The sequence below is a fragment of the Cervus canadensis genome, chromosome 1 (assembly GCF_019320065.1).
Source record: "Cervus canadensis isolate Bull #8, Minnesota chromosome 1, ASM1932006v1, whole genome shotgun sequence".
NCBI lineage: Eukaryota > Metazoa > Chordata > Mammalia > Artiodactyla > Cervidae > Cervus > Cervus canadensis.
In genome coordinates, this window is record NC_057386.1 from 97083154 (window position 1) to 97098320 (window position 15167).

At 41.4% G+C, this 15167-nt stretch overlaps 1 protein-coding gene across 1 annotated transcript in view; it reads left to right on the forward strand.

Moving 5' to 3' along the window:
- The window catches only part of C1H4orf45 (chromosome 1 C4orf45 homolog), a 125865-nt gene that overhangs the window by 44686 nt on the left and 66012 nt on the right, over nt 1-15167 (forward strand). Inside the window, exon 3 of the mRNA XM_043487439.1 lies at nt 6529-6761. Within this exon, the coding sequence (XP_043343374.1) occupies nt 6529-6761 (233 nt within the window). The remainder of the gene's footprint in view (nt 1-6528; nt 6762-15167) is intronic.

The following is a 15167-nucleotide window of genomic DNA, read 5'->3' on the forward strand; positions in this document are numbered from 1 at the left end:
AAAAAAAAAAAAAAGAAAAATGCTATATACTCTCACTTATATGTGGAATCTAAAAAAGTCACACACTTAAAGAGTAAATTTGTGGTTATCAGGGGCTGGGAATTGGTGCAATAAAACAGATGCTGTTTAAAGGGACAAACTTAAAAAAATAGAGGTGCAAACTCAAAGAATAGCAAATAAGCCTAGAGATCTAATGTACAGCTTAGTGAATATGGACAACAATATGGTATTATCAAAATTGCTAAGAGACTAGTTTTAATTAGTTTAGTCATGCCACTAAGAGGAAATGATAGATGTGCTAATTATCACTACAATATTGATCATATTAGAATATATAAATATATCAACTCAACATGTTGTACACCTTAAATGTATACAGGATTTATGTCAAATATTTTTCAATTAAAAAGTTTTTAAGTATTTACAAAGATAAATAAAAACCTTTACCCTCTAGGAGCTTACAAATAGAGTAGATTCAATTAATACAGTATTTTTAAAGATGAAATCAAAAGAAACTACTGTGAAGGCAGCATGCTGAGTGTCAAATTTGGGCTTGGAAGGATTAGAGATGTTTTCCAGAAAAGGCAGCACTCACAGTAAGCCTTGAAAGATGAGTTCTGATCATGAGAAAAGGTGAAGGAAGGTAAGACTCCAGTTTATGAAGACACTAGTCAGCCATCCGAAGAAATCTGGATGAAAAAAGATATAGGCACTGGAGAAAACCATTTCATGTTAGGAGCCATGAGAGCTGAGACTAGTTAGAAGGTTGTAGGCCAGATGAGAGATGCTGAAGGATGGTTTATTAGTCCTCACCTGCCTCTCAGTGAGAAAGGAAGCTCCTTGAAGGCAGGTCTTGGCTTTGCTCGCTGCTCTTTGCATAACACTGGAAACAGTGCCTGGCATATAGTTCAATAAATATTTGTTGAATAAATGAATGCATAAGTCAGTGAGAGAACAAATGAATAAATGAGTTACTTCATTAATTAACTGAAACACTGCAGATGCAGGAGAGAAATCAGAAAGAAACACCTGCCTCAGGATAGAACTTTCTTTCTCTGCTGACACACGCCACAGCCAGGGCCTTTCCAGGTGTTGGCAGAAGGCGACACTTGTTGGAAAGCCGTCATATTTTCTGATCTGGGCTCTTTCCAGCCTCCATGGCATCTGCTTCCTTCCTGTCCCTCATCTTCAGAGATCGACAGACTATGGCTTCTGGGTCAAATTTGTCCTGCCACCTACGAGCAAAGAATGTTCTTTATTGTTTCAAATGGTTGTGGGGTGGGGAGGGAAGCAAAAGAAGAATAACAACTTGTAAGATGTGAAAATTACATGAAATTTAAATTGCAGTGTCTATAAATAAAACTTTATTGGAACCCAGCCATGCCCATTTGTTTACATACTGTCCATGGAGCTGAGGCAGAGTCTGTATGCCCCAAACACAAAGTGAAAAATCTTTCCTCTCTGGCCCTTTGTGGGGAAAGTTTGTCAACCCCTGAACTAGAAGAGCTCTCAGGAAAGGCTTTGAAGTTTATTCACAGTAAGAAATAAATTATTAGTGAAAGTTCCTAAAATACACTTTAAAAAATGAAACAGGTAAGACAAAGCATCAAATTAAATGAGAAATGAACGAAAAAGAAAGAGGAAGAGATACAAATAGTCATGTTGATGTATATTATGTGCCAGATCATCAGATAAGCACTTCTTTCAATAAAATTATTTCCTCTCCCTCTAACAAGGCCATCAGACAGGTGTCACTATTTTTTTAAATCATTTTTTAAAATTAAAATTAATTAATTTTTAATGCTGCGTTACCTCATGTGTACAGGATAATGATTCACATATATATTTTATATATATTATTTTCAGGTTCTTTTCCACTATAGGTTAGTGAAAGATACTGAACATAGTTCCCTGTGCTATATATAGGTCTCTGTTGATTATCTATTTTATATATAGTGCTGTGTATATGTCAATCCCAAACTCAATTTATCCCTCCTCCCCATTTTTTCCTTTGGTAACCATAAATTTTTTTTTTTCCTATGTCTGTGAGTCTATTTCTGTTTTGTAAATAAATTCATTTGTATCATTTTTAAATTGGATGACAACTATAAGTAATATCATATGATATTTGTCTTTGTATGCTTTCTTCAGTTAGTGTGATAATCTCTAGGTTTATTCATGTTGCTGCAAATGGCAGTTTCATTCCTTTTAGTGGCTGCGTAGTATTCCATTGTATATTTGTACCACATCTTTTTTTCCATTCATCTGTCAATGGACATCTAGTTTTCATCCTTGTCCTGGCTATTGTAAACACTGGAGTGTGTGTATTTTTTCTCATTTTATAGATGAGGAGTCTAAATTCAGAGGCTGAATAATGTTCCCTGGGTCAAAAAGCCAGCATAAGGCAAAGTCAGGATTTGGTGCTACAGTAGTTTAGCTTATAAACTACATCCTCAACTGTAACATTAGAATTTCAGACACTAATGAGCAGGTCATGTTGGGCATGTACAGGGGAAAAAGGATCTACCCTCTGCCCTTGAGATCACAGTTTCTCCAGGGCAGGAAGATGAAGAAATGAGAACCTATGAAGTTGGCCCAGGTGTGAAAGAAAGTACATCTCCCGCCCACATCATGATGTGAGCCTCTGGGCATAGGGTCAATGCTGGGCAACTTGTTCAAACATTACAGCTGCAGATCATCCCCTGGAGCTGGTCTTCAGGTGTGAACGAGACCTCCAAAACAGATGAGCACCTGACGATTTTATTAACCCAGGAGCTGACAACTTCATGATTGGCAAATGAGGGGTGGAATTTTGGGAAGAGAATGAACAATCCAAAAAAACTTGCCATAGGATGATAAACAAATAGGAACTCCCTAAGGGATATAGCAACAGTGATCAAACAGACATGTTAGTTGTTAAAGGAAAAATAAAGAGACTGTGGATTGGACAGGAATTGGGAGTTTGGCCTTTAGGCAGGGAATCGGATCCAGCAGAGAGTCTCAGCTCTGGAGGAAGAGGGTCAGAATAATGAGTCAGACAAAGCCAGACACCTATGGAGCTGTCCATCAGGGTAACCCCTTGTCTGCATGCTGGCTGAGCAGTGACAGTGGGTCTTTTGGTTGTGTGAGCTCTGGGCTGGCTCCAGGGGCTGTGAACCCAGCCCATTGAGGATGGTGGTACCAGCTGGCTCCGCTGTGAGGTGGGTGCCTGTGTCAGCTCCACGGCCTGGGGGAATTGTCCCAGAAGTTCCTGGACCACGCACACTGTATCACGCTATTTCCAAAGCACACAGGAGATGGGGGTGGGGGGGGGGCGGTCAGGAAAGTCCAGTGGCTCAACTAAAAAGCCACAGAGAAGCTTGATTCTCTGGGGAGCCCCTCTCCCCACGCTTGACTTGCAAAGCACATGCACTTTCCACGATTCTGTCTAAAATGAAATGTTTAGACTCAGCTGTCAAGAAAGTGTTCTTTTAAAAAATGTTTTGCGGTCCACTGAGTGAGGAGGAGTAACTATAGATAGACATCTGCTCTCACATTGGCAGTGGCTGAGGGGACGACAAAATTTCAGCAACAACTGAAACGTTACAAAGAGGATTGTTATTTCCCCAACTCTGTTGGTATCTGCAGGACATGTACAGGTGACCCAATGAAAAAAAAAGATAGACATTTAGATCAGTTTGGGAAAAGCTGTGTTACATAATTGCAAACAGGTTCCTTTAGTGCAGGATTTCTCAGAACTTTTAAAATGCTTTTTGTAGGCTGGGAATCTCTCAAAGGCAAATGGACATCATCCCAAATGTACCTGATGGTGGAGCACCCCCGCCCCCTCCCAGACATTGTCATGTCACTCATGGGAGCAGCATTAGGGGAACATTTGGGAAAACACCGGTCTACCCTAGTGGCTCAGATGATAAAGAATCCGCCTACAATGCAGGAGACCCGGGTTCGATCTCTGAGTCCGGAAGATCCCCTGGAGAAGGAAATGGCAACCCATTCCAGTGTTCCTGTCTGGGAAATCCCAGGGACAAAGGAGCCTGGTAGGCTATAGTCCAAGAGGTTACAAATGGTCAGATACTATTGAGTAACTAACACTTTCACTTTCACACTTGAGAAAACACCAGCCTAAGCATACCCTGAAATTCCAGCAAGACTAAAACAGTCACAGTTTCATCCTGTTTGGAGGAGATTGCAAATTTGTGCTTATGGCAGGAGCTTTGTAAGTGAGCCTTCAGCACTGGCTAACTTGGGAGAGAAAACAGTTTTTCATGCTCGGGCCATTCTATACAGAGTCCTTTTGCCTGAGTGAGAACCTGCAGTCATAATGGATTCATCACAGGAAATGAGCCAGTCAACATGCAGGCATTCCAGGGAGCACAGTGATTAGGAAGTTGGGGAATCATCTGCCCGGGTCTTGTGTCTGAAGAGTCATTTTTCACGTTTTCTTTTTTTTTTTTTTTAATTTTTTAATTAGTTCAGTTCAGTTGCTCAGTCCTGTCTGACTCTTAGCAACCCCATGGATTGCAGCAGGCCAGGCTTTCCTGTCCATCACCAACTCCCAGAGCCTACTCAAACTCATGTCCATTGCGTCAGTGATACCATCCAACCATCTCATCCTCTGTCATCTCCTTCTCCCCACACCTTCAGTCTTTACCAGCATCAAGGTATTTACTTTGATTTATTTGTTTTTGACTGCACTGGGTCTTCATTGCTAAGCATGGTCTTCCTCTAGTTGCAGTGAATGGGGACTCTCATTGCAGTGGCTTCTCTTGTTGAGGTTCACGGGCTCAGTAGTTGTGATGCACTGGCTTAATTGCTCAATGTTATGTGGGATCTTCCTGGACCAGGGATCAAACCCACGTCCCCTACATTGGCAGACAGATTCTTATGTACCCCTAGGGAAGTCCCACTTCTCTAATTTTCAGTTTCCTTGGAAAGCTTGGAGGATTTTTCTAGGCACAGATTTGTTATACTGACCTCTCCATCAGAGCACTTAGTCAAACCCCCGACCACTTGTACTCTCTGAAAACCTTGAGCTCAATGACCCAAGACAAAACCAGAGGGTACCTGGGGCCAGAAGGCACCAAGCGACACCATGACCATAGCAAAACCTCTGTCTCCAAAATCTGGGCTTCCCTTGAGTTAGAGGAGTGATGCTCCTTTTTGTGTCTCCCATCTGCCCAGACAGTGCTTCAGCCACTTTGCTTCTGGGTCTTCTGAGACCCTTCCTGGGCCGCAGTTCATTGTCTGTTCTAATCAAACCCTTCTTGGCTTCACTTTACACATTTACATCATCAGCTTTCAACACCAATTGTATACAAGCCATCTTTTCCCAGATCTCCTCTTATTTTTGCTTGTTTGGCCCACTTCCACAATTCATTGATTCCTTTTTGTTCATTGTCTTTCATTTAAAATACCAATATTTGTTTAATGCCCCTGCCTTTGGGCCTCTTAATCTGACAATTTTCTCCAGTCTTCCCATGGCTTCTAATACATTTGGGGAATTTTCTAATCCTCATTTCAGGATTTTATCTCTCTAGATAAAATATTCCAATGTCTAAAGACCAACATCCTGCAAATGTGGTGTAAGTGAGAAGTTTTAGTGTATAGAATGTGTCAGCTATTCACAACTGCCAAGACATGGAGACAACCGAAATGCCTGTCAACAGACAAATGGATAGAGAAGATGTGGTCATATATACAATGAAGTATTACTCAGCCACAAAAAATGAAATAACGCCATTTGCAACAACATGGGTGGACCTAGACATTATACTAAGTGAAGTAAGTCAGAGAATGACAAATATTATATATAATGGCTTGTATATGGAATCAAAAATGATACAAATGACATCATCTATGAAACAGAAACAAACTTACAGACTTAGAGAACAGATCTATTGTTGCCAGGCTGGACTTGGGGCAGGGAAGGATGGATTGGGGGTTTGGGATTAGCAGGCAAACTATTTTATGTATAGGATGGATAAATAACAAGGTCATGCCGTGTAGAAAAAATTAAATTCACAGTATTGTGTTAATTTTTTCTACATGGCATGACCTTGTTATTTATCCATCCTATACATAAAACATGTTCTTTTTTTAAAATTTTATTTCAATAAAATAAAATTTTAAAAAAGAACATGTTTGTATTAAATTGGTTATAACGAAAGCCGTGTAGTGGGGTGATTAAGAGCCCAATCTGTGAGACAGCCTGTCAAGGAGTGAAGGGCTTGTTAGCTGTGACTCTGGACAAGTAACTAATCTTTCTGGGCCTTGTTTTCCCCATCTATAAACTGGGGAAAATAATACCCCATACTTCTCTTGGTTATTATAAGGAGCAATTGAACATAGATATGTTAAAAATTAACATATCTAAAAAGCTTATGGAGCACCTAGAGCATAGTGAATGCGCACAATCATTAGTGAATGCACAAAATCATTAGCTAGTATTATCTCCACCGTTTAGAATAACCAAAGCATCTCAGAATAAAGTGCAGAGGTTTTCAGTTTTTTTTTTCTTTCTGTTTTAAGGCCCAGATTATGTAAAGGATCACCTCCCTCAAGTTGCTCAGCACACTGCCTATATAGGAGAAAAGTGTCCTGCACTAGAGAAAACTGGAGATCTCAGATATTTATGGAGGCCTGCCTCAAACAGAAGCTTGCCAGCTAAATATAAACCTGAGTACGTTGGTGAAATTGGCTGGGGAATACCAGAGTATGATTTTATCAACAAAACAAGGCTTCAGACTGGCTTTCACATCAAGGTATTGCTCTTAAATTTATGTTCCTCCTCAAACATTGTTTTCTTTTATTTTTTTCCTCCCAATGAATAGTCAGTTTATTTTTTCCAGACTAATTTTACAACTAATTTATTATTAAAGTTAATTGAAGCAGATAACAATACAGTCAAAATCAAGTAAACAGAAAAAGTTTTAAATATCTCTGTGATTTCTAGCCTTGGGTATAATGTCATAAGGACTGTGTCTAGTAAAATGCTCCATCATGTATTGAAAAATCTGTATATCAGATTTTCCAAGAAAGACTTGCTTTCAAATAAACACCAGGAACCATAAAAAGAAAAAACCTCTAAGTGACAGCTCTTTGGTATCCATAATATTAAATATGTCTCCAAGACTTCTTCACATTAAACTTTTTCACATCAAATGTATTGATCTAGGAATTGGAAAAAAAAAATCATTATATTTGTAGGGCTTCTGTTTCACCATCAGTACAGTAAATGATAACAGCTTTCACTTGCCCTCCCTACCAACTGTTTTCTGATTTAAATGCTTTCTGAGTTTGCTTCCATAGGAAATGTTGTGTCCTGGACTTGTCCTTGAGAAGCAATGGGATTGGAGTTTGTGCAGAAAAATGAGTGTGTGGATAAAAGTACTTGGCTGCCATCACCCCCTTTAAGTCCCTTGAATACATGAGAGGAGGGGTGTGAAGAGAAGGAAGCCGGAGGCAATCCAAAAGCATTTGCACTTGGCTTTGGCGTGCATCCAGATTCCCGTCTATGCGGTGACATTCACACACATTCCCCCGCTCTTGAGCGGCTCGGTGAGTGGGTGGTGGTAACGCAGCAGCCTGTGCTGGACGTCATCCACAAACCTAGAAACCAGCCCCAGAGATTCAAAACCCACTGTACGGATCGTGCCTTTAAGTCAGGCCATCGAGGGCGGGTAGCAGGAGGGCTCTGAGAAAGCGTGCCTTACCTCCTTCCGGAGATGTGGATGCAGGCGTGAGCACAGCCAGTCTCCTCTGAAACAGGAGAGAGCGCAGGTGATTTTAGAAGCAAAATCTGAGGATTCAGACTTTTTCCCAGGCAGGCCTTTGCCTGGAAATTGAATATGTATCAATGACGCAGCAACAAATTGAACATGTATCAATTGCCTTAATTCCTGAGGCAGTTAGTGCAACCTCATGTGCAAGCATGCTTGGTCGTGTCCGACTCTGCGACCCCTTGAAGTGTGGCCCTGCAGGCTTCTCTGTGCATAGAGTTATCCAGGCAAGAGCACTGGATTGGGTTGCCGTTTCCTCTTCCAGGGGATCTTCCCAACCCAGGGATCAAACCTGCATCTCCTGCTTTGGCAGGCAGATTCTTTACCACTGAGCCACCTGCGAAGCCCACAGTGTTATACAGAATGGTTAACAAAGGTAAAGCCTTTTCTGGACCAACCTTCGGCAGTACCCAAGAGTGGCTGGGAGCTCCGGCTTTGGGGTCAGACAGTGTGGGCTCCACTCCTGCTCTGGTCAAACTCAGCTCTGTGACCCTGGGCTCCGAGTTCACCTCCCTGGGTCTCCGAGCCTCCTCTGCTCCATGGTGGTGTTTAGGTGCCCACTTCCTGAGACACCTGAATTCCTATCCCACTCCTGCCACCTCCCAGCTGTGAGAGATCTTGGGCCAGTTCCTCAAGAGCACTGTGTCTCTTCATCATGAACCCAAGCGTTTGCCTTACTGGGCTGGCATGAAGAAATCTCTGCCAACTGCTGGGCACAGTGTCTGCCCCACAGCCAGGCTCTGGGTCTGGTATGCTTCTTAATTTCCCAACATAATGTTTTCCTACTTACATACTAAACCCAAAAAGTGAAAACACTTTTAGCTTAAATTAGGAATAAAAGGGAATTTCCTAATCTGATATAGATTATCTACAAAAAAGGTGATTACAATAGTGATACTTGATAAAACAGTGAAAGCATTTCTCTTTAAGACCAGGAACAAGACATGGATGCCCCAAATCCTGATTTTTTTTCTCATTTAGCTTTGTCCTGGAGGTCTTAACCATGGCAGTAAGGAAAAAAAAAAAAAGCATAAAATGTGTAAAGATTGAAATAGAAGAAGTAAAACTATCATTATTTGCTAATATGTTTGTCTACCTGGAATACCTCGAAGTATAAGAGAATTTGGTAGTCAACCGGACACAAAATCCAGGTGTAAAAATCAATTTTATTTTTATATACCAGAAACAAACAGAAAATGCAGCGAAACAGGATACTACTTATAATATCATCAGCAAATATAACGTATGTAGGAATAGATCTTAAAAAAAGATGTTCTGGTACAACCTTGTAAATCAACTATATGTCAATAAAAAGAAAGGTGTTCTACACATGGAGAAAAATGGTAAAACTATTGAAACAGGATGTAAATAAGTGGAGAGATATATCATGTTTGTGAATTGAAAGATTCAGTATCATAAAGACTGAATGACAAAGATTCTATATCATAAATTTATCAAATTGATTAAAAAATAATTTCCATGTAATTACAATAAAAATCTCAACTTTTTCTGGAAAAAAGCAACTCTCTAGGTATCATTCTTGTTCTGTTGTGAGTTATAAATACACAGACACAAGGAATGCACTCAGCACAGTGCCTGGCAAGAGGTTAAGACCCCGAGGTCAGTAGTTAGGAGTGTGGTTTTGTATTTAATGTCACCCAGCGCCAGTGGAACAGAAAGAGGGCTCAGGGTCCTAAATTGCACCCTGTCCCACTCAGGCAATAACACCGAAGATCAGAAACTTGGTTCAGTATCAAAAGTGATCACTAGTGAGAAGAGCATGCACCAAGAACAAGGCAGCTGACTTGAAGAGAGTCCAGAACTTGGGTGGCCTCGTGGCTTGTCTCAGGAGATGCCCAGCTTTTGTGCACAGTCCTCGAGTTGTCTCTGTCTTGAGTGTGTGGAGCTGTGAATCCAAGACCCACGTCAGCCACGACTTAGCCTTCCAGGAAGGGATTTATTCCATTTCTTTGGATGGAATGTCACAGACGGTTCTAATTCTCAGCCCTGCATGGCTGTGCGATTCTCATAACCTGGTGGGACTGCGTGTGAACCAGACAGAGCTCTCCCCACCTGGGGCTCACGTGGAAGCTGGCCTTGTTTGGCACAGGCTGTGAGAGCTTGTCAGCTGTGCCCCAGCCTTTGACAGTAAATGTTTTCAAAGATGTATCTGTCTTAAGTTTGATTTTTTTTTGGCTGCACTCTGCGGCATGTGGGATCTATTTCCCCGATAAGGGATTGAACCCATACCCTCTGCATTGGAAGCATGGAGTCTTAACCACTGGACCACTAGGATTAAAGGGTTCCTTGGACTAAAAACTTTATCATGAGAACAAAAAGATGCACTGAGAATGACTGTACATACAGGTCAAGAACCACATACGATTTACCTACCAGTTAAGGCCTAGGATTTGTCACCAAGTTTGTTCATTCCCCCTCAACCCCCTGCCCAACCCCACACGCAGGGCCTGGCTCCATTCCCCCTTCCCCTACATCCAGCACAGCCCCAGATTCGGACTCCTTATCCTCGCAAGTCCCCAGGCAGCCTCTTCCAATCAATGAGAAGAAAGTGACGTTTGAACTGATACACATACACTCATCCTCCACGCTTAGAAATGAGTCCCCAATCACAAGTAAACTGTGAGTGCCTGTGCCGTGAATTCAAGTCTCCTCGCCAAGGAGCTGGACCATTCCTTCATGCGATGTAACCCAGGGCAGGGTCTCTGGCTGCCTGTCCTTGGTGGTCTTCGATCCCACCCCCCACCGCCTGCATCTGTAAGAGTCCCACCAAGATGACACTTTGATTCTGATTGCAGAGACTCCTCAGCGGCTCCCCCTGCAATAGCTCAGAACCTGGATTTTTATCAGAAACTTTCATCTAGTGGGTTTTTATAGCCTGAACAGCTGCTCTTCCCAATTCACTGCTCCAGGTTCCTGTAGGACCGGCTGCTGAGAAAGCTTGGGCACCTGCAGCAGACTTGGTGACATGCCTGGGGCAGCTGCTTCCTGCTCGGTCGTGGTCTCTCCTCTTTGGAGGCACTGGAAAGGGGTCATCTGGATTTGGGTAGAAAGGTAACTTTCAGGTTGAGTGACACCTGAAAAATTTCCCCATATTTTCAGAGGTCAGTAAAAATCACAACATCAGGTCTCTCTTCTGGGTCTTCGTTTGTTTAGCTATTTCCTACTCTGGTGTGGGGCCGTAATGCAGTAATGATATATGTATAATAAATCAGTGAAGATCACTGCTTTTGTTCTTTTCATAGGTTTAAAAGCAGTACATTTTTGTTTTTTTTTAATGGAGCTGATCTCTGCCAAACTATATGTGTTGTTTATACAATAATATATGGAGACCAGGACTTCCCTGGTAGTCCAGTGGTTAAGAATCCGTGTTCCAGTTCCAGGAGCTGCAGGTTCAATCCCTGGGTGGGAAACTAAGATCCCACATGTCTCGGTGAAACTAAACCTTTGCAGCACAACTAGGGAGAAGCCTATGCACCACAACAAAGACCCCAAGCAGCCAAAAATAAATAAATGAACAAGTAAATACATCAATATTTTTTAAAATATATGGAGACTATTGAAACCTTTGGTTTCAAACTGAGGAGCTTCTCTAAGTGGTTCATAGGTGGGCATGTATCCCACTCATGGGCTTTCATTAATCCTGGTCTTGTCATGTCCGTTTTCTACTCCTGCATCTGACCTCATGGCTAGATAATTTAAGACACTTGGTTTTCCCACAGAAGCAATGTGATACTGAACTTGAGGATTGACTCTTCTTAGGTATAATCCCAATAACCATATTAAATCAATTAGTCATAACAGATATTACAGCCAATATATCATACAGCATCACACCTTGAATGATGTGTAGAAGGTAATAAAGAGAACCATGGGGATGCATCATTAATATATGTATATAGGATACAGTGTGATATAATAAAAAGGAAATTTTTTTGAGGCTTTGAAACTCCTGCCTCCTGTTTGACCCAAATTCCTGCGTTATGAACACAGAGGGCTTCTCTGAGTTTGAGGGACATGGGAACAGACTTCTTGAGAGCTGCTCAGTAAATTGATCCAAGGTTGGTTTCTTTATGAAACGTTTTTCTCACAATGAATTTATTTAGAGAAAGTAAACACGAAAGAGCTGTTTCTGTGGGGATGTAAGTTGTTGAACCCACTGTGGAGAAGAGTATGGAGGTTCCTCAAAAAACTGAAAACAGACTCAGCAATCCCACTCCTGTGCATACATCCAGACAAAAACATAATTCAAACAGATCCATGCACCCCAGTGTTCATTGCGGGATGGCTTACAATAGCCAGGACAGGGAAACAACTGAAATGTTCAATAGATGGATGGATAAAGTAGATGTGGTACATATACACAACAGATTATTACTCAGCCATAAAAAGGAATGAAATAGTGCCACTTGCAAAAACACGGAAGGACCTAGAGATTGTCATACTAAGTGAAGTAAGCCAGATGGAGAAAGAAATTTATCATATGGTATCGATTCTCTAGTTGTACTGCATGGGTTTAGTTCCACTGAGGCATATGGGATCTTAGTTCCCCAACAAGGGATTGAACCTGCAATTGGAAGACGGATTCTTAACCAGTGGACTACCAGGGAAGTCCTGGTCTCTATATTGTTGAATAACCAGCACATATAATTTGGCTGACCAGGTCCATTAAAAAAAAAAACAACAGTGGAATCTAAAGTATGACAGGAATTGACTTATGAAACAGAAAGAGACTCATAGACATAGAAAGCAAACTTACAGTCACCAAAGGGAGAGGGGATGGAGAAAGGAAAGATTAGGAGTTTGGGATTAATAGACACACACTACCACATATAAAATAGATGATCAACAAGGACATACTGTATGGCACAGGAAACTATATTCAATATTCTATAATAAGCCATAAGAATATGAACATATATATGTAATTGAATCACTGCTTTGTAGCAGAAACTAACACAACATTGTAAATAAACTACTCCAGTAAAATGGATTTTTAAAAAATGAGCTCCCCTTGAATATTTACTGTGTGAGGAGGGTACTATGATTCTTTTTCCTTCACAGAGGAGGGAATGGGGGTGTTGACACTGAGGCTCCTGGCTGAGGCTGCACAGGGGGTCAGTGATGGCACCAGGATCCCAGCCTCGGCTGTGGGTTCAGGGACTCAGTGGGAGTCCAGCATGTGAGACGGGAAACAAAGTCAGAACGTGGGGCTGGAGCCACAGCGGGAGGCTCCCAGCTGGGTGAGCACGTTTCCCCGCGGCAGGGTCTGGCTGGGTCAGTCCCAGCTGTGTTGTCCCATAAGCACCTGTCCTTTCTTCATGGGGCCTCAACTGTCTACCGGTACCCCATTCTGCATCATTTGCACACAAGATGCTTCATTCATAATACCAAAATGAGTCATCAGTAGTAGATAAAACCCACCTATTTGATACAATAAGAAAGAGCTCAGTGATACTTATTTTCTGTATTGTTTCTTTATTCAATCTTGAAAAACTTTTCATTGGAGTATAGTAGATTTACAATAGTGTATTAGTTTCAGGGGTACAGCAGTGATTCAGTTATACATACAGATGTACATATATCTATTTTCCCAAATTCTTTTTCTTTGTATACTCAATACAAAATATTGAGTACAGGTCCCTGTGCTGTACAGTAATTCCTCGTTGTATAAATGATATCATATGATATTTGTCTTTCTATGTCTGACTTCACTCAGTACGGTAATCTCTAGGTCCATCCCTATTGCTGTAAATGGTATTATCTGATCCTTTTGAATGGATGAGTAATATTCCATCACACATATTTGTACCACATCGTCTTTATCCATTCCTCGGTTGATGGGCATTTAGGTTGCTTCCATGTCTCGACTATTGCAAAGAGTGCTGCAATGAACACTGGGGTCCTTGCATCTTTTCAAATTCATGTATCTCTCCAGATATATGCCCAGAAGTGGGACTGCAAGATAAAAATAGTAATTCTATTTTTAATTTTATTATCTTCAAGTTTCTATGTAATAAGTTCTTTATAGTGTTTCAAAGTGTGTGTGAAATCATTCAGTTGTGTCCAACTCTTTGCAACCCCATGGACTATAGTCCACCAGGCTCCTCTGTCCATGGGATTCTCCAGGCAAGAATACTGGAATGGGTTGCCATTTCCTTCTCCAGGGGATCTTCCCAACCCAGGGATTGAACCCGGGTCTCCCGCATTGCAGGCGGACACTTTATCCTCTGAGCCACCAGGGAAGCTCCCAAAACATATCATCAAATATAATCTTTGGCAATTTGGAAAAAAAGAGAAGTGAGATTCCTCCCAAACTTCCTTCCAGCCCCACCCTGTGCATTCTTCCAAACCCCACCTTCACACAACAGTGTCCTGGAAGTTTTTCAAATTAACCTAAAATAGAGAAGTATTGTTGGTATGGAGTTGATCAGTATGTAGACTCCCACACACACATTTCAGAATTTATGGGTGTTTTTCACCACAAATTTCTCATTTATGTTTGGGTTCATTTAGGTGACTCACAGTCTCATTAAAATTCCTAAGATCTCACACTCATGTTGTTAGCAACACGGAAGACTTTTAAAAGATAACAAAGCTTCCTTTTTCAATCAAGTCATGAAAGCAAAATAGAAAATAACTTTTCTAAAATTAGGTGTGGCTTGGAGTGGCTGCTGTCTCTTTGCCAGATGGGTGCGTGCGTGTTTAGTTCTCACGAGTTATTTGAGTCCTAAGAGTTTGTTGTTTAATATAAAAATAATTACATTAGCACCTTTCATCCTTAAGTGCTGTATAAAGTAGTGGCTTTCCTGAGACCACGGGAAGCCGCTAGTTTGGGAGGGCCACATAGTGACCATCTGTGGGCAAGGAGAAGCCTTGGCTACAAAGCCCAAATAGCCCTCCATTTTGGGGAAAATAATATATTGGATCAGCCAGAAAGTTCGTTTGGGTTTTCCACATGATATTATGGAAAAATCTGAACTAACTTTTTGGTTAACCCCATATTAACATTAACTTCCTAATACACAGGTGTTAAAATTTCCGTTTCATAAAACTTGGCTTTCTATTGTTGTTCAGTCGCTAAGCCATGTCTGACTCTTTGCAGCCACATGGATCGTAGCCCACCAGGCTCCTCTGTCCGTGGGATTTCTCAGGCAAGAATACTGGATTGGGTTGCCATGTCCTCCTCCAGGGGATCTTCCTGACCCAGGAATTGAACCTGTGTCTCCTGCACCGCAGGCAGATTCTTTGCCACTGAGCTACCAGGAAAGTCATGGCTTCCTATCGGATTCCTCAAACAGATTGAAGGAACTTACTTGTATCTGAACTCCCAGAAAATAAATTTTAAGTTCAATGCTTCCTTTCTGGAAC